Source organism: Lissotriton helveticus, chromosome 4_1, assembly GCF_964261635.1.
Source record: "Lissotriton helveticus chromosome 4_1, aLisHel1.1, whole genome shotgun sequence".
Classification (NCBI taxonomy): Eukaryota; Metazoa; Chordata; class Amphibia; order Caudata; family Salamandridae; genus Lissotriton; species Lissotriton helveticus.
The window spans coordinates 711,922,188-711,942,677 of NC_136063.1; the positions used below are offsets into that span (position 1 = coordinate 711,922,188).

General features: G+C 48.5%; 1 protein-coding gene across 3 annotated transcripts in view; it reads left to right on the forward strand.

Annotated features, from left to right (window-relative positions):
• The window catches only part of NOL4 (nucleolar protein 4), a 591,044-nt gene that overhangs the window by 376,136 nt on the left and 194,418 nt on the right, over positions 1-20,490 (forward strand). For all 3 annotated transcript variants that reach the window (XM_078687354.1, XM_078687353.1, XM_078687355.1), the window contains exon 7: positions 169-452. In XM_078687354.1, coding sequence (XP_078543480.1) covers positions 169-452 — 284 coding nt within the window. The remainder of the gene's footprint in view (positions 1-168; positions 453-20,490) is intronic.

A 20,490-nucleotide genomic window follows, 5' to 3' on the forward strand; every position in this document is an offset into this window, starting at 1 on the left:
CAAACTAGCAAGAAGGCAAGTCCTGGGCTGTCAGGTTCTGTTTCACCTGTAGCAAATTCGAAAACTTTGAATCCCAGAAATCAATTTTGTTATATGTTTGATCGATGTCAAGGTGCCAGCTACCAGTTGTTTGACAGGCAATATATTTATGTTTTTGCTTCTTAACAGATGATTCAGCTCCAGAGAGCGTTAATGGCCATGAGTCCATTGGACAACCCAATTCCACTACTCCAGGGGAAACACAGGAGGAGACAACTGAGCCCACAACTAACGGTCAGGCAAAGTTGGAGCCAGATGAGCAGCCTCTGAACTTGAGTGACATTCCTGTCTCTTCTCAGCCAAACTCTGAATGCAGAATAGAAGAACCAAGCCTTAACGGGAAGAGCACGTACAATAGCCTACTGATGCCTGACATCAAGATGGAGACAGAAACACAGGAAAATGGAAATAAGGTAAGGAGCCTCACTATCTGTGAAAGAAAGAAAAGTAGTGTGAAATAGGAATAGGCTAGGCAGACAGAGATGTCAATATGTATGTACATATCCACAGCATCTGCATTGTGACCCTGGCTACATAGACTGAAGCTGCAGCACATTGGGATGTTTTTATTTATTATTGTCCAATGGAAATTCATAAGGTATTATCTAGGGAGATGCGTCATGTTGTAAAGCCCTGCGTCAAATTAAACCTACGTGAGGTATAATGTATGCAGGGTGGGCATTCCCACGCCAAAAAGCCATGTAGAACTGACGCAGTGAAATTTGCGCTTTCCCTTAAACTACCCAAACCCCTTCCACTGTCCTAAAACCTACCCCGACCCCCCAGCCCCAAAACAAACCCAACTAGCCATACCCCTCCCACTGCCCTAAGGCCTAAAAGCCTGCACCCTAACTTACACTACCACGACCCCCGCACTCCCTGCTCTGTCCCTTAAACTACCCCAACCCCTTCCACAGCCCTAAAACATACCTCCCCAGCCCTACCAACTACCCCAACTACCCATTCCCCCCACAGTCCCAAGGCCTAAAACCCTACACTACCCGACCACCCAACCCCCATGCTCTCTTTATAACTACCACAAATCCTTTAACTACCCTACATCCTACTAGATCCCCCCACCGCCCTAAAAACGAACCCAACTACCCATTCCCCTCCCGCTGCCCTAGACCTAAAACCATGCACTCCCCGACCCCCCACCCTCCCTGCACTGTCCCTTAAATTACCCCAACCCCTTCCACTGCCTTAAAACCTACCCCGACCCCCTCCCAGCCCTAAAAACTACTCCAACTACCCATTCCCCACCCACTGCCCTAAGGCCTAAAACCCTATACTACCCCGCCCCTCCCGACCCTGCGCTGTCCCTTAACCTACCCCAACCCCTTCCACTGCCGTAAAACCTACCCAGACCCCCGCCCTAGAAATGAACCAACTACATATTCCCCTCATACTGCCCTAAGGACTAAAACCCTGCACCCTGACTCACACTACCTCGACCCCCCGCGCTGTCCCTTAAACTACCCCAACCCCTTCCACTACCCTGAAACCCACCAAACCCCTGCCTATCCTAAAAACGACCTCAACTACCCATTCTCCTCCCACTGCCCTAAGGCCTAAAGCCCTACACTACCCGCCCCTCCATGCCTCGCACTGTCCCTTAAACTACCCAAGCAGTGCCCTAGAACCCTGGCTTGTATCAGACACACTTGGACCTTTTGTGCCTCGTTGTAATGAGAAAAGTGAAGCCAGAGAGCCAGCCAAACTCTGCAGACCCAAAAGGATACACCCAGTTTTATTAGTGTAGGTCTGTGGTCACACAGAATATCTCATCCGTGGTACTTTACACACAAGGGTTTAAATCTCACTGTTGTTGCTAATATTGTAATGAGACAGTGGAAGGAGTGCCATACCCCAGAATACACCACAGGTACAAAAGGGAGCATGTAACATTGTTATATATTGTTATATAAATGTCAAAAGAACTCCTCCAAGGACAGGAAGAAGAGGCCACAGATACCTATTTCCTAAGACTATACAACAGCAGTGAGGGTCATTTGATGTCAAATAGGTGTAATGTTTTGCTATTTTAAGTCTTCACGACACTCAGTTTTTCATGACCCCTCTGCTTAGAAGCCACAGTCAATCCAATAACAAGCAAAACAACTGAAAATGAGCATACAATGGATCGGAAATTTGACAAAATTAAGAGCTTAAGGAAACGTTCCATATGTCCCAGTGTCCTTATACACAAATAAGGATGGTTCAAGTACATTCAATTCCTTCAGGAGTTTCGGAGGTGTGTTTAAGTCCAACTTTATTGAATTTTTGATTGTATAAATTGCAAATCAGCCCAGCCAACGTGTTTTGTCCCTTAGGACTTCATCACAGCTGTAAATTAAAAAATATACACAAACAATATTCACTGTAAAAACCATAGGTTTCAGGGATGTTATAGTTAGTAATTAGCATTTAAAAAACCTTAAAAAAACACTGGAAAAAACCATAGGTTTCAGGGACATTATAGTTAGCTGTCCCCCTTTCCTGCTATGAGTCTGTCAGCGCCAGGATGCCTCTCTGAGGTGATAGTGCGCTTTAGAAGTGAAATAAATAAATAAAATAAATTTCACTCCAAACCAGAGAAATTCGGACGTTATAGTTAGTTGAGCTAACTATAACTCACGGCCCCACAATACACTGCTGACGATGTCACATATTACATCACTCATGACATGGACAGTGACATCACTCATGACATCTCAAATGACATCACTGATGACATCATCCGGTTAATATATGATGCACTTCCTCACACCTTAATATAACCTTTCATACACCCACTCTAAAATGCAGACTACATTCTTGAAACCATAGACACACCAATACCAGTTAGTACATACCCACTCACTGATTCATAGGTCTACACACATCCACTCACTCACTGATACAGTCATTCATACACGCAGTCACTCATCCATACAGCCTCTGATATATGCACTCATACACCCAATACACCCACTCACATACTGTCACTCACCCATTGAGTTACTCACACACCTAGTCAGTCACCCAAACAATCAATAACACTGCCTTTTACTCACTTATATAGTTATACACACCCCTCACTTATTCATACAGATACTAACACATACTCTTTTCTACAATCACTGACACAAGCACATACTCATGCATACAGCCACTCTCACAATCACTTACTCTCTCATACGGTTAGTTATATACTCCAACACTCACATATACTGCCTTTCACATATGTAGTTACACACACATATACCACTGAGAAATCCATTCACTCACGACACAGCCATATGCACATTCACTCACCCATACAGCCCCTCGCAGACTCACTCATGAACCCATACACCCACTAAATCACCCACTCACACATCAGTGCAGGGAGTCACACCCCCACCCACCCACACAGACACTTAGGCTCCCATACAGGTACTCAGACAACCAATCATTAAGCCATATAGACACTAATTTAGCTACTCACCAACCAATGCAGCCATTTACACACCAACTGACAGACTGATACAGACATTCACACCGATTAGTCATTCACCCATGCATTCACTAAGACACATTTAATCACTCACCTGTACAGTCAGTCACACACCCACTAAATCATCCATTCAAACACTCATACACCCACTCATTCTTCAATCCACCTTTGCGTATCTATATATAAACATTTTACACTTTTAAAAATCACCCAGTCTCTGGATGATGTCATCAGTGATGTCATTTGAGATGTCATTAGTGATGTCATCAGGGATGTCACTGACCATGTCATGAGTGATGTAATATGTGTCGCCATCAGCAGTGCATTGCAGAGGTGCGAGTTATAGTTAGTTTAACTAACTATAATGGCCACATTTCTTTGGTTTTGTACGAGTGAAATGTCCAACTAACTATTATGTCCCTGAAACCTATGGTTTTTTCAGTGAGTATATATATATATATATATATATATACCCCCTACAGAAGTAGCTCAATGTAAAATACTGCAAATATTCCAGCTCGAATTCCTAAAGTAGCACAATGATGGTGACTATAATATTTACTTAATGAGGAATTAGTTCTCGCTATTTTGTATTTTTCGTTATTTTAAGGATTTTTTAAAGCTTTCACTTGGGATAAAAAAAATACACTATGTTGTGAGTTTACATATAGTGCATAACATCTATAAGCTTTTAGAACGTCAAAAGATATTTAAAATTAGAGTCAGCATTATGCTCTGCAAATGTGTAATGGAATTTGGATACAACTAGCGACACAATTTAGCTCTCATACAGAGTCTAGAAAAGTGCGAGCAATGAATATTGGTTCCCATATTTAAAAGACAGTAATAACTCCAGTAGCAGCTTCTAATGAGGCTTATGTTGACAGAATTAATTTCTATGCCATAGGCACACCCTGAGAATCGGTGTGTGGAAATCGGGGAAGATGGCTGCTGCACCGTGACCTCTATTCCAGGGGAACTGGTGGGCCAGGGCTCTCCCATCTACCCCAGCCATACAAGACTGCAGGGCAGTGGTATATCATGGACAAAGGGAAGTGTGACTTGGTGGAGGTGGAGAAGCGAGAAACTGGGGAAGAGTGAGTAGCTAGAGATATAGAAGGTGTATGCCAAGGTGGGAATGAAGAAGGGGAACAGTCTAAGAGGTGATTTAGTTGGAAATGAGTCGATAACTGAAAAGCTTCATGTTCAAGTGACTGGGTGGTGTTGAGGCGTGTCGAGGCACGAACTGAGGCACAGGACAAGCAGGTAAACTAATAAGAAGCTTGGAACTCTATTTTTCTAGTGTAGTCACACTTTTTATATGGTTGGCTAAATTTGAAGAATTAATTTATTGCAGAGGAAATACTTCCACATTTTCATTTGTAGCTTAAAATGATATACGTTGCTGATGAGCTCACCTAAATAGTAAAATACAAGTATTTGTCAATACTCTTGATGTGATGGATTTCCTGGATGAATATAAGAGCATGCAACAGTACTTTCTCTGGATATATAAGGCTATGTTTCTGCTGCTCGGTCTTCCTCTACTTACTTACATGGTCACCGAGAACAGGGAGCTGACACGCCTGCCACATCTAAGAGCCCTGCCATTGAATCGTTGATGGACTTTCTGGGTGTTTGGGGGAATGATGGAGAAAATCCTAATTTAGAAATAAGAATCAAGGGTATTGTGTATTTTTAACCACAATTTGTTTTTCCACGCCATCCTGCAATTAGAAGTGGGGGCCATGAGGTAATTGTGTGGTTGCTGGATGGATGGTGAAAATAGGGGCTGAGATGAAGGTATGTTATTGCTTACATAGGAGTCCTGTTAAATGCTGGTGTTAGATACTTGATGTCGACCAATGTATGCCACAATGCAGAGTTGCTAATAATACATGCACTCCTACTGAATCATCCTTCATAGAATGTGGAAATGCTAAGACAAGAAAGATCCTCAACTTTGTTAAAATTATTAATCAGCTCTTCAGTACAGAAATCAAGTTTATCTCTTTTTGAATACAAATTCAAACATAGCTTCATACATTAATTAAAAACATAGATCAGTCAATCAATCAAGCAGTTCTTGTAAAGCGCTGCTTATCCCCGCGGGGGGTCTCCAGGTGTTGGTTTCATATGTCCTTGCTTGAAGAGAAGGACAGGTGCGCAGGTGAAGAGGGAGGTCGTTCCACGACTTGGCAGGGATGTAGGAGAAGGAATGACCTCCGCAGCACCTCCGGCTGATGCGGGGGATGTGGTCTAGGGCGAGGGAAGAGGAACCAAGCTCTCTGGTGGCAAGATTGAACAACTGGTGGTGGTTGATGTATCCAGGACTGATGTTGCTTAGGGCCTTGAACGTGTAGGTGAGGAGCTTGAACAGGTATCTTTTGTCTACAGGGAGCCTGATGATGAGGGTGTGTGGGAGACGGTGTTGAAGGCTGCTGAGAGGTCGAGGAGAATGAGGGCTGCCATCTCCCCTGTTCAAGGAGGCATCTGATGTCATCCCTGGCTGGGATCAGGGCGGGCTCGATGCTGTGGTTGGCTCTGAATGCTGATTGGGAGGTGTCGAGAAGGTTGTTGTGTTCAAGGTATCCTGTGAGCTGGCGGTTGATGGCTTTTTTCAACAACTTGGCTGGGAAGGAGAGTAGTGAGATGGGATGGTAGTTCTTGAGTTTGCTGGGGTCGGCAGAGGGCTTCTTCCAGGCGGTGGGAACGGTGGCTGTTGTGATGGATGTGTTGAGGACCTCAGTGAGGTGGGTACTGATTTCTTCTCTCCCTAGGTTGTATATGTGGTGTGGGCAATGGTCCCATGGGGTAACCAAAGTGGATTGACTTCATAATGCTGGAGGTGTCTAGGGTTAGAGCTGTCTCCATTCGGAGAGTTGGTGGAAGTCAGTGTGAGCGTGAAGATAGTTGAGGTTGGTGGGATGGAGGGGCGAAGTTACTGTAGATGTCTAAGAACTTCTGGTGAAAGAAGTCCGCTAGGAAGTCGCGGTGATCCTGGAAGGGATGGATGGTGTTCTTGGTGACTGCTGGCTAGGAGAAGAACTCTTTGGCTTGATTGGAGATGGCCTCAATGCTGTTGGTGAGGGCGCTCATCTGATAGAGACTACTAGCCGCAGATTCCTAAACGTAGAATTATCCCCAGGCGTAAGACTGAATCCGGACAATTTTCTTTGCCAAGCATCTCTGCCTGCCGGGGGACGATACCATGTGACTCTGCCCTGACGTCGTCCGTGGGCGTGACGTCAGCCAGGTCACATAAGCCCCACCCCAGCGCGCTGGCGTTAGTTTTTCTCTTTTCCGCGTGCAACATGGATCCGGATCATGTCCTGGCCTGTTTTCAGGCCTTATTTTCACGTTTGATTTGTGGAACAGTGTGCGAATGCCTTTGGGCTTCAAGTCGTGTACGGATTGTGCAGGTCAGATGTCGGCGACAGACGCTCACCCAATATGTATGTGGTGTTTGGGCGAGCACCATGACTCTATAGACTGCGGAGCTTGTCAGCACCTCAAACCGAAGTCCCAGCGGGAGCGCCGGATGAAATTGCTGTTGGCCCGCTTGTCCAGGTCGGTGTCGTCCAAGCGTCCGTCCCCTACCTTGGAGGCCAGGAACCGCTGATTCTGTCTGCGGCATCGCCCCAAGCCATGGCCCCAAGGGCGTCGCTCGCCAGCTGGTAGGTCTGTAGTTTGTCTCCGAGGTCTTGTCCTCGTTCGGCGAAGGGCGCGGGTTCCCCTCGGGACGTGCGCCCCTGTGAGTCACCACCCTATCCGCCGTTTTCCGGTGTCGGGGCGACTAGAGCCCAAATGATAGCCTACGCTACAACTCTGCAGGCTTCCTTGGCACTTCCTCCACCTCCTGAGACATCCGCAGACCCCTTGCCTCGCTTGGGGCCTTCCGCGGCATCGCCGGCGGCTTTTGCTCCGGCGGCGAAGGTTTCGGCTTCAGGTTGTAGGAGGTTGGTGTCGTCGAGGGGTAGTCCTGTGGGCCTCCGCTCTTCGATCCGTGGCATCCCTGCCTCGCCACAAATCTCCATTCGGAGAGTTGGTGGAAGTCAGTGTGAGCGTGAAGATAGTTGAGGTTGGCGGAATGGAGGGGCGAAGTTACTGTAGATGTCTAGGAACTTCTGGTGAAAGAAGTCCGCCAGGAAGTCGCGGTGATCCTGGAAAGGATGGATGGTGTTCTTGGTGACTGCTGGCTAGGAGAAGAGCTCTTTGGCTTGATTGGAGATGGCCTCAATGCTGTTGGTGAGGGCGCTCATCTGATAGAGACTACTAGCAGCAGATTCCTAAACGTAGAATTATCCCCAGGCGTAAGACTGAATCCGGAAAATTTGATTTGCCACAGCATCTCTGCGTGCCGTGGGACGATACCATGTGACTCTGCCCTGACGTCGTCCGCGGGCGTGATGTCAGCCAGGTCACATAAGGCCCACCCCGGCGCGCTGGCGTCAGTTTTTCTCTTTTCCGCATGCAACATGGATCCGGAACATGTCCTGGCCTGTTTTCAGGCCTCATGTTCACGTTTTGTTTTGTGGAACAGTGTGCGAATGCCTTCGGGCTTCAAGTCGTGTACGGATTGTGCACTTCAGATGTCGGCGACAGACGCTCACCCAATACGTATGTGGTGTTTGGGCGAGCACCATGACTCTACAGACTGCGAAGCTTATCAGCACCTCAAACCGAAGTCCCAGCGGGAGTGCCGGATGAAATTGCTGTTGGCCCGCTTGTCCAGGTCTGTGTCGTCCAAGCGTCCGTCCCCTACCTTGGAGGCCAGGAACCGCTGATTCTGCTTGTGGCATCGCCCCACGCCATGGCCCCAAGGGCGTCGCTCGCCAGCTGGTATGTCCTGTAGTTTGTCTCTGAGGTCTTGTCCTCATTCGGCGAAGGGCGCCGGTTCCCCTCGGGACGTGCGCCCCCATGAGTCACCACCCTATCCGCCGTTTTCCGGCGTTGGGGTGACTAGAGCCCAAAGGATAGCCTCCGCTACGACTCTGCAGGTTTCCTTGGCACTTCCTACACCTTCTGAGACATCCGCAGACCCCTTGCCTCGCGTGGGGCCTTCTGCGGCATCGCCGGCGGCTTTTCCCCGGCGCCGAAGGTTTCGGCTTCAGGTTGTAGGAGGGTGGTGTTGTCGAGGGGTAGTCCTTCGGGCCTCCGCTCTTCGATCCGTGGCATCCCTGCCTCGCCGCAAATCCTTACAGGCTCCCTGTGGCATCGCAGAAGGTCGCCGGGACTCAGGGCTTGTCCCCGAGTCCCCCTCAGCCCACGGAGCAGGTGTCTGAGTCGACGTCGTTTCGGCGCCGGAGGCTTTCCTCCCCGGCCCTGGCAGTGCCGCGGGTGGAGGCCGGGACTTGGGGTGCTTTCCCGAGTCCCTTTCTGTCCTCTCCGCAGGCGGCTGCCCCGAGTGAGGTCGAGCCGGCGCCTTTTCGGCGCTGTTCCTTAGCCATGCTGACTGCGACCCCACCCCAATCTCCTAGGGAGCATGTTGTGGAGGAGGTCGACTCGGTGCTGCGGATGCCCGCTACGGCGCCGGTCGGCGTCGAGCCGGCACTTGTGGCGGACTCCACTGCGCCGTGCCGGCATCGGGTTCTTGATTCGTCTCCTGAGACTCCTTCCTCTCCAGAGGTTTGTCATCTGTTAGTCTCTTCCTCCTCCGGAGACGGGACACCGCATTGTTGCCTTTTCACCAGCGTCTTCTAGGGAAGGCTCCTTGCCGTCCCCGCGGCCTAAATCCTCGAAGCCTCTTTTCTGCGGCTCGCAGTTGGTTCCTCCGCCTGCTTCTCCGCCTTCCCCAGGGGCCCCTCAGGTTCCCCACTCATTCGTGGATCCCCCACCATTCCGGGGCTAGCCACTTCCTCCTATAGCTGGACTTGGGGACGGACAGCTTGTGGATTTTTAGTGCCGCTTTGGCTGTCTTGTTAGTTGCTGGTATTTGTGTAATGATCTACAGCGCCGGGACGCTCTTCGGAGCAGCTGAGCGCTTTACAAAACCCCCAGTAACATAACATAACATAACATAACAGCTAGGTTGCAGCCATCGCCCACTGAGGAATTGCTTTCTCCCCGCGGGCCCTATGGAGGCCAGTGTTGCTTTTGTTCGGACTATTTCCACAGCCGCTGGCATTTTGTGGATGGGTGAACCTGTCACGCCGTTCCCTACTGATAACCTCTTGGAAGTTCTCCACCAGGGCTCTGGTGGGTTGGAGCAGTTCCTTCCTTTTGAAGCGTTGCTCCACAATTCTCTTCTGGGGGCTTGGGGGCGTCCTGCCACGGGTGATCCGGTGCCTCAGCCCCTTGCATCACCACTGTCCTGCTCCACACGACCCAGTCTGCCTTTCCTTTCACCCTTCTACTCAAGGCTCTCTTCTGCGGACTGCCTTTCGGACCTTGCCTGTGGTGTTGTTTTCTCTGTCTAGGGAGGCCCGGTGGTTGGATTCTTGGGGGCGTAACATATACGCTTCATCCAGTGCTGCCTTGTGGGCGCTCAACACTCTGTGTGTGTTGACTAGGGCTACTTCTAGCCTGTGGGATTCTGTGGAGTCCCTTCTTTCTCATGTCCCCCATGAGATTGCCCGTGCTGATCTACGGCACCATGTGTTTGATTGTAGGGAGTTGGCCGCGTTTATTCTCCGTGTGGCCTTGGATGTTGCCAATGCTCTCGTCTGTGCTATGGCTATTTCTGTGGCTCTCCATCACCATGCTTGGGTGCAGGATGCTGTTTTTCCTGAGAACATTAGGGAGTGTCTGGTTGCCCTGCCCTTTGATGGGGTCCTTCTGTTTAACATTCAGCGTCTCCTTGTGGGGCTCCATTCTCCTGCCCCTCCGTAGACTGACTTGTTGTTCCTCCGGGGCTTGATGGGAGGTGCTGTCCCACCTGCTCCTGGACTCTGGTGTTTTGATTGGTCCGTTTATATGTTTTGAGTGGTTTGACGTGCCTTTGGGGTCCCCTGCTTGGCCCTTCTCTTCCGTTGGCTGCTGGTTCAGCCCTTTGACAAGTGTGTTATTTTTGGCTGATTGCTAAGCTGTCTGTGGTTACTAACACAGGTTTTGTGTTCTTGTCCTCTGATGCGGGATTTTTTCCCTAAGAGTGGTTCCCATGTGCCTTACCCTAAGTGGGGTACTTGCAGCTATTGTATAGCTCTGTCCTACGCGGGTGGGGGGGTGGACTCCCCTTGTGGGCTCCTCGCCTTTCCTGGTGTCGCTGTTGACTGCTCATGCGGTTCTTTGTTCTTTGTCGGGGTGTTGCTTGCATGGCCCAGGGTCTGTCGTTCAGTATCCGCTGCCTCGCTGGACCGGCTTTGGCATGCCATTTGTGGCATTGTGCTGTGGTGTTTCCGCCCCCTTTTTTGTCCGGCGTTTGGCCTGGTCCTCTGTCCGGTGCTCGAGGAGTGGTAGGATTTCCTGGTGTTTTCCTGGGTCTGGTGGACAGCTTGTTCGTCCTATGTTTTTTCTCCTCCTCTTCACCTCTGGCTGGTTCCACATCTTTCGTGGGTCGATTTATGTCCAGTACAATCTCCCTTTAGGGGTTGTTCTGGGGGTTGTTCTGGATTTCCCTGCTCTTTGCTTTCGTCTTGCACTCGGCTTGGTCTGAGCGCTCGGCTTCATTGTATTTGCCGGCTGCGCACGTCTGCTCTTTCTGGCCACGGCCGGGGGCCTTGGGGGCGGGGGCCCTTTAGCTCCTGCCTCTTGGCCTGCTGGTGCCTTGCATGACTACCTCTTTCTTCTCACACCTGTCTTTCTTGGCTGTGGAGCTGTTCCTGCCTTGTCTGCTGACTTGGGGCTGTGGCCGGTTCAGCTGTCCCTTTCACTGTGTGTGTGTGTTTCATGTGAAGGGCTTGACTCCACTTCTGACATGTCTCCTTGGAGTTTTGAGGTGATTCTTTCTTCCTTGGTACTCATCTGCTGTTGTCTGTCCCTCTGGGGCTTTCTGGTGGATTTTCATTGTCCCTTGGCTGGGCGTGGGGGGCCTGGCCTCCCCTCGCTTCGCCCTTGCTTCCTTCTGCTTGGTGGGGGGCTGAGCCGCCCTTCTTGTCCCCTTTACACGTCCCCTGCTGGGGCCCTGTGTTCCTTCCTGTTAGATCTGGGGGTCTCTAGTTGGCAGAGGTAGGTACCACTGTCCAAATAGGGACCCTTGCTTCTAGTCAGGGCAAGGAGATAACCCTCTGAGATAACCCCTGCTCACCCTCTAGGTAGCTTGGCACGAGCAGTCTAGGCTAACCAGAGGCAATGCGTAAAGTATTTGTACCAACACTCACAGTAACACAGTGAAAACACCACAAACTGACTCCACAACAGTTTAGAAAAATAAAGGTATTTTTAATCTAAACTACACAAGACCAAAACGACAAAAATCCAACATACACAGTTCAAGAATATGGTTTCAAAAAGAGTTCTTAAGGTTGCGTTAAAATTCTTCAAGTTGCGGTAAAATAAACCTCAGATGCGTGAAAAGTTCACAGTTGCGTCACGTTTACTCACAGTACCTTTAGTTGCAACAAAGTTCCAAAAGCAGAAGCTGGTGCGGTGGAAAACAAGCGATGCGTTGCTCCTGAGACCCTGGGGAGGCGATGCGACAGCCCCGCTGCAGCAGCGGGCGTGTTGCGACGAATCCGGTCTGTATGGGGAGGAAGGCCACTTGTATGGATTCCGGTGCGTAGGTTCCGTAGGAAGTCTGTTCTCGCAAAGGCACGATGCGACGATCTCGTAGGTGCTGTGACGATCTCCGGGGCGACGATGCGCGGTCCGGCGGCGATCCTTTCTCTCGCAGTTCCTCGATGCGATGATTCTGCGACGACACTCGCAGCGACGTGATGCGGTCCGCAAGCAAGCGGTGCGGCGTTCTCACCCAGCGACGACAGGCTCTGCGACGATACTCGCAGCGATGTTCGATTCTCCCGCACCGGTCTGGTGCGTCCCGCAAACGAAGGATGCGACGTCTCTGGCAGCGGCGTCAGGCGCTGCGACGATCTCGACCTCCGTAGCGGCGGGAAACTTCTCGCACTGTCGGGGATGCGCTCCGCAAGCGAGCGATGCGACACTTTTCAGTTTCAAAAGTCACTCAAGCTTAGTTTCAAGCTTCCCAGCACAGGTCCAACCTCCAGAGGCCCCACAACTGGATCAAGCGCTCTAGGAGGGACAGAACTCTCTCAGCAGAGTTCAGGGAAGCTGGGGGTGAAGTCCTTTTGTTCCTGGGACTTCAAAACAGGGAGCCAGCTCTTCTCAGGCCCTTGGAGATTCTTTCAAGACAGGGGACACAGCACACAGCAAAGTCCTTCCCCTCTCCTTGGCAGCAAAGCAACAGGTCAGTCCTGCAGAGCAACAGCAGGACAATCTTCCTTCTTCAGTTTCAGCTTTCTCCTTGGCAGAGGTTCCTTCTTGATTTCCAGGATGATCTAATTTTCTGTTGTCAGGGGTCCTGTACTTATACCCCTAAACTCTTTGTTCTCTCTGTGCATGTGGGCCCTGAGCCCAGTCTGAACCAGTTCTGGGGTTTCCTGAGTACTTTGTTTTGCTGGCTGCTTCTTTCCTTTCAGAGTGAGGGGCAGGGTCCTCAGCTGCCCAGCAGGGGGGTGGAGCCAGCATTGTGGAAGGCAGGCACAACCCTATTCAGCCCAGGTGCTAACTCCTCCCACCACTCCAGTTGCAAATGCAGTCATTCAGCCTAGTGCTGACTCATCCATCTTCCTGGGGAATTCCCCAGCCCCTGTCACTCTCAAACCAGACAGTCAATACACAAACAGGCCCAGGCACACAGAAGGGTCAGACAAGAGAACAGCAACTTTCTAAAAGTGCTGTTCTCAAACACAGGATTTAAAAACAACCTTTCCTAAAAGATGTGTTATTAAATTCTGAGTTCAGGGATACTAGATACTTATGTCCTAGCTTGTTCCTATGGGAAGAAATGCTGTTAACCACTGTAGCCAGCATCCCCCATGTTAATCTATAGAGCAAGATAGCCTTACAATAGTGAAAAACGAAAATGGCTGTAATTCACTACCAGAACATGTTACCTGCACCAGTACATGCTCTACCTTTCACATACACTGCACCCTGCCCAGGGGGGTACCTTGGGCCTTCCATAGGGGTGACTGATGTGCACAGAAAGGGAAGGGTTAGGCCTGGTCAGTGGGGACACTGACCAGGAGGACATGGCAGTTCTAAACTGCCCATAGGCACTGCAGTGGCAGGCCTGAGACACCATTTTAGAGCTACTCCTGTGGGTGGCACAATCACTGCTGCAGGCCCACTAGTAGCATTTGTCATCACCAGCCCTGGCACACTCAGTGCACTTTACTAGGGACTTCATGGGGATACAAATATGCCAAACATGTATATCCAATCAGAATAACAATTTACACAGAGAGCATATGCACTTTAGCACTGATCACCAGTGGTAAAGTGCGCAGAGTCCTATTGCCAACAGCCACGGGTCAGGAAAAATAAGGGAGGAAGAAGCAAAAAGTTTGAGGATGACCCTGCAAGAAGGGCCAGTTCCAACACTTCCTACTTGGGGGTTCTCTTGCAGGCCCTCCTACCTTCTGGGTACTGCTAGGGTATCTATTCGACGTTAAGGAATCTGCGGCTAGTAGTCTCTATCAGATGTACGAGTTACTTACCTTTGGTAATGATGTATCTGGTAGAGACGATTCTAGCCGCAGATTCCTTCACGACCCGCCCTACCTCCCCGTTCTGCGAGGACCCTTAGCTTGGTCTTCTGCACCCGCCTGCCTCTGGGTGCTTTGTCTTTTGCGAGTGCCCTCTTTCACTTCCTCCCTAGTGGGATTCTTTGTTCTGTTTGCATCCACTCCTTCATTTATAGTCATTGATCGCTGGGTTCATGTGTACTTCTGAAACCCTACACTCTGGTGTTTCCAGTGTGGGGCCTACTCATACTTTTCTCCCTTTTTCATTGCGTGAAATTTCTGACTCATGTTCGGTCCTCTGAGTTCGAATCTCTTGGCTGTGCCTCAACCCGTAGCTCTTTACAGGGAATGCGTATCTCCTTGCTGGTGTTGTCTTGGGGTGAATTGTTGTTACTCTTCAGTTCTGGCCTTGTTGTCCCTCACTGTTTATAGACTGGGGTTGCACGCCCCTTTCGTCTGCTGTGATGTTTTTCACATGCTTTTCTGCCCCCAGGGAGGATGTTGTATTTTTGTATTTACTTGCAGGGTTGCTTTGCAGTGGCTGTGCTCTGCTCTTCCCTTCTATGACTTTCAGTGCCACAGTGCCTGGCACTCTCCTGGATGGTGCTGTTCCTCACCATTCGTTTCTTCACTTTCTGTTTATCTGATTTTTTCCGCACACTGTTCCCATATTCTCACAGTTTTTGTTTGTGAGGGCTCCGCGTTGTGGCACGGAAAAGTTATCTGAAGAAAACTGACGGCGCGCTGGGATGGGTCTTATGTGATCTTGCTGATGTCACACCCGCGGACGACATCAGGGCGGAGTCATGTGGTACCGCCCCCCCCCCCTTCTCCCCTTCCCCCGGCGTGCAGAAATGCTGTGGCAAAGACAATTTTCCGGATCCAGTCTTACGCCTGGGGAAAATTCTACATTAAGGAATCTGCCGCTAGAATCATCTCTACCAGATACATCATTACCGAAGGTAAGTAACTCGTACTTCTTGGCTTCCCTGGGGTGGCAGTGGTAGTTACTGAGGGCTGCTCTGAAGGTGGTGAGGTTGGGGGCGTACTTGTCGGAGCGCCAGCGTCTCTCAAGTATCTTGCAATGGTCTTTGAAGGTCTGGAGTTCTGGGGTGAACCAGCTGGCTCTTTTGGCGGGTCCAGCTCAGTGGGAGTCTTTCAGGGGGGCCATAGTGTCTGCTGCTGAGGAGATGCAGTTCGAGAGGTTCTGGGCTTTGAGATCGAGGCAGTCGAGGGGCGGGTGCAGTTCTGTGAAGGCAGAGGTCCATAGGGGTTCTGTAACTTGATTCCATTTCTCCCAGGGTTGGAAGGGAGGTTTGGTGGTGCAGTTGTAGTTCATAAAAGTACGTATGGAACATGCTGACCCTCATTTACAGAATCTAAAATTAATTATTTCACCATATTACAATACTTCTATAACGTATTTCAACTTTAGTTAGTGCCCAACTCACATTTTACTTTTCGCTGCTAAATTAGTAAAATGTACACTGCAAGAATATTGCCGATTTGATATTCCAGCTTCATAAAATTCCACATTGATCTTATTTAGGAGAAAATAATTTGTTAAAGAGGGTTACCGCAAATAATTTACTTCAGGGTGGAGGCATAGTATATGAATGAAGGATTGTGCACTTGGGTTAAAAAGCCTACAAGAGTTATATCGAAAAACCTGCAGAAACCTATTATAATCCAAATGTATGAGTCGTAAACCTATACCTCATAAAACAATGCAGACAGTAACATTTACTGGTTATATGAAATATCTCTGGCGATAAAACTGATTGCAACTCGCACTTAAAGAACAGTATGTTTTTAAAGAATGTGGGGCATATTATCAAGGGCATTATCGCCGCTTTAGCTGGACTTTTTCCTGCGAAACCGGCGATAATTTTATCGCCCTATTAGCAAGCTGTTGCTAGCAACAGTTAGCGACAGCTTGTAGGCGATAGCGGCCGGTTTGGGGCCCGCTTTGCATGTCAGCGATATTTATCGCTAATGACATGCAAATTAGGCGTACCCAAACTGTTAGCGACCGAAAGCAGTCGCTAACAAGGCTATCGCCTATTATCAACGCAGGCGAAGCGATAAAATAATTTGTGCTAAGCGCAAATATCGCCAAAATCTAACGCCTGCTCAGACCCCTTCTTAACCTGTATATCCAATGGGAGGTTGTTATTGTTATTGTTATTGTTATTGTTGTTTTGTATAGCGCCAATTCACCTGCAGGTCTCAGGGCGCTTTGACCGCAAAACACAACAACCGAGTCAGCCGGAAAGGAGCGAAGGAACTGGGTAAGGCTAAGCTGGGCTAAGCGTTGCTCTGAATAAAATTGTTTTTAGGGCTTTCCTGAAACGGAGTAAATTGCCATCCTTGCGGAGGGCCTCAGGCAAATCGTTCCAGAGCTTGGGTAGTAGGACGGAGAAAGATCTTCCGCCCTTAGTGGCCAGTCTGAATTGGGGACATACCAGTAATTGGGCGTCGGAGGATCTGAGACTTCTTTCCGGTCTGTACATCTCTAGCCGTTCCTTAATATACGCCGGGGCTTGCCCATAAATGGATTTGTGAGCTATACAGAGGCTTTTGAAGACAGACCTTTGCCCAACTGGCAGCCAATGAAGGTTACGCAATAACGGGGAGGCATGTGCTCTTCTTGGGAGTTTGAGACGAGTCTAGCCGCGTCATTTAAGACCACCTGCAGTCTGTTGATTAAAGTTTTAGGTAGGCCCAGGTAGAGCGCATTTCCGTAGTCAAGCCTCGATAGTATGGTGGCAGAGACTACCGTGCGAAGCATTGACTGGGAGAGGAGAGGAACTAATTTGCGCAGCAGTCTTATGAGACCGGTGCAGGTTCCAACCACAGTGGAGATCTGGCTGACCATTGAAAGGGCGCTGTCTATCTTAATGCCTAGACTTTTGACCGCGTCAGCTGGCTTAGGGGTCGGGCCCAATTCCTGAGGCCAGTACAGGTCACTCCAAGGCGAGCAATTTGAAGAAACTATCAGCACCTCAGTTTTTTCGGGGTTTATTTTTAGGAGGTTCGTAGACATCCAGTGGACTGTGTATCTAAGCACCTCCTGTGCGTGTAGCTGGGCCTGTGTAGTGTTGTCTATGCTCAACAACAGCTGTGTGTCGTCGGCATAGTTAAACACACGGCAGCCCATCTCAGCTAGTGTGTTTATCAGAGGTTGGAGATATAGGTTGAACAGGAGTGGGGACAATGCTGAGCCCTGGGGGACTCCACATGTCAGGTCTCCCACTCCTGATATCCTATCTCCCAGCTGAATCCTCTGTGTTCTCCCAGTTAGGAACGATTCTAACCATCGGTAAGCTGAGTCTCGAACCCCAAAACCGGACAACCTGTCCAGAAGTAGGGTATGGCTGACAGTATCGAACGCCGCTGAAAGATCTAATAATATCAGGGCGCTCGGTTTTTTCCTGTCAGCCATCCCTCGGAGCTCGTCTAGCACCGAGAGCATGACTAACTCGGTGCTATGATGTGCACGGAAACCTGCCTGCATCTCATGGAGAAGATGATTAGATTCCAAGAATGATGCCAGGGATTTCAGCACATGTTGCTCAAGCACTTTTGACAGGAACGGGAGCTGGGAAATGGGCCTGTAGTTTTTCAGAACTTTGGTGTCTGCCCCGGCTTTTTTTAGTAGTGGTTTCACTCGTGCTTCTTTGAAGCTCGTGGGAAGCCGTCCGGTATCTAATGATTTATTTAATATTGTCAGTATGTGATCCTCTAGACTGGGGCGGGCTAAGCGAAACACACTTGGGGGGCATGGATCTGCTGGGGAGCCAGACTTTGTCTTTCTCATCAGGGATTCAAGAATTAATGGGTCAATCGGGGGAAATTTGACATGAGAATTCCTGTCGGCTTTATGACAGCTTGTTGCTCAATGGGATCGACCACCGTACTTTTTATTTCTTGTAGGATGATGTCGACCTTTTCCAGAAAATATTTCTGGAAGGTGTCGCAGCTAATATTGGTTTCCGTATCTTGAGTTCTTTTGGTTAATTCTGTGAGAATTTTAAATGTTTCTTTCTGGACATTGCCCGCCTTATTTATGCGTTTTTTATAGAATGTGGCTTTGGTGTCCTGAATGCATTTTTTATAGGTACGGAACGATTTCTTGTATTGTTCACAAGTCTTGACATCTTTTTGCTTCCTCCAGTTTCTCTCCATGTTTCGTAGGGTCTTTCTATGCTCCCTCAGGGCAGATGTGAACCAGGGGGCTCCCTTTCTGCCACTATTCGCTCTTTGGAGCTTCTCGGGTGCGATCTGATCAATGGCTTTGGTCAGATAGCCCATCATATCCTTACACTCCTGATTTATATCCTTATCAGATGCTATGGGTTGGACAATTTCCGTAAGTGTCGTGGTCAATGTTTGTAGATCAACATTTTTCCACTGCCGAATCATTTTAGTTTTTGGTGGAAGGGGTGGAGACCTTGCATCTATAGGAATATCACAATAGATCAAATGGTGATCTGACCAGATACAGGGGAGGATTTTCACTAATGTCACCTTGGGGTCTGTAGTCCATATTAGGTCCAGAATGTGACCTTTTATATGCGTAGGGGCATTTACCAGCTGCCTGAAACCCAAAGAGGACATAGTTGTTTCCAAAGAGCTGGCTGTTAACTCTTTCTTTTCCTTGTCCCAGTGAAAATTGAAGTCTCCCGTAACTAATACGTTCTTATATCTTGAGCAAATGTCGGATATGTTGGCCATGAATGAGTCATTGAAACCTGTGGTGGCGTTAGGTGGGCGGTATACGGTGAGAATTGTGAGGCACAAATTATCAAGCATGATTTTAACCGCCAGCATATCAGCCAGATCAGTAGATTCAGCCAGGATTTTAGTTACGGCTAAGTTTTTCTTGAATAGTATTGCCACTCCTCCCCCTCGGGCATTCCCTGTACGGTTGTGCCAATAGATATCAAAGCCTGATGGAACAGCGGCTATGATATCAGGTAGAGAGTTTTCCCCAAGCCATGTCTCAGTCAAGGTCAAGATATCTATATCTTCATCTTGTAGTAGTGTAAATATCTCAAGGCTGTGGCAGTGTAAAGATCTCGTGTTTAAACTAACCAGCTTCAAGGTGTAAGAGTTTGGCGAGGACCTACCTATATATGGTCTCCGAATGGACAACTTATCCAAAATGTCTAGTGTGGCTGAGTCTGGGGACAGATTTCCCTCATTCAGTTGGTGTATTTCCTCCCCAGAATAGGTGATCCAGTTGTCCAGTTGTTGGAGGTGGATATTCAGGTTAAGACCCTATTGGCGATGATGCCTGAATATCGCTGGATTTCCAGCGATATTCCCGCATTGAGCCACTAATGCCGGATATTTTATCGCATTTTAGATAAACGTTGCTAATAGCACGTTATCTCTGCGATAAAATTTGGCGATGCGTAGTGATAAAAAAATATCGCTAAGCTCATTTAGCGATAAATATCGCTAGTTGTTGGTAATATGCCCGTGTATTCTTTATATCTTTCTTCAAATGATCTTTCAATAAAACTTTTAGCATCAAATTCTTTGGTGCACTTAAAGAAGTTATTCGATTACCTTTGTTCATGTATAACTCTTTGGAAATCAATACAAAGTCGATTCAGCAATAAACCTGGGGGGTGGGTGTGTTTCCAAATACAAACGATATTGAAGTCTAGATTTCTGTGCCCAAACGCCATATTAATTAAACCAAACTCAAGCCTCATGGGGTGGAGGCAGCCTGCCTTATGCTAAATAATCACCCAACTGCAGTCACTTTAGTTCCATTTCGCTTATTATTGGTGTTTTCTGAAAAGTAAGCAGAAGCATACAACAAAATGGATGCTACTTTTGCATTAAAAATCTCCAGGAGAGCCAATGCTGAAAGTTCACAGTAGCAATTACTGAAGCTTTCTAATCCATTGCATGCAGCTAAAGGCTTCTCCTTAACCATGTCCATATGAGGTCCCCAACTTAGGTAGTATTTTATCGTAACTCATAAATATACATACCTATGCACCAACTCAAGTTCTGTCCCATTTATATTCCAAGTGGAATTGCACTCATATCTAAAAAAAAAAGTAAATAAAAGAATATCAGATCCTCAGCATACAGTAACACACGAGTCGACCTGCAGAGTAGCTAATTTAGGGGTAAGGACTTTGTCCCATTAGAAAGGTGGGAAGATCTGTGAGCTACAACATAAAAAGGGTGGGGGCAAGGGCGCAGCCTTATTTCAAGTCATTTCCAGTTCCAATTTGCCTGGTGTAATGTCCATCCTTGCCCATGCATACCCTGAACCTTGTAGTAGAGCACCTTCGATTCCAA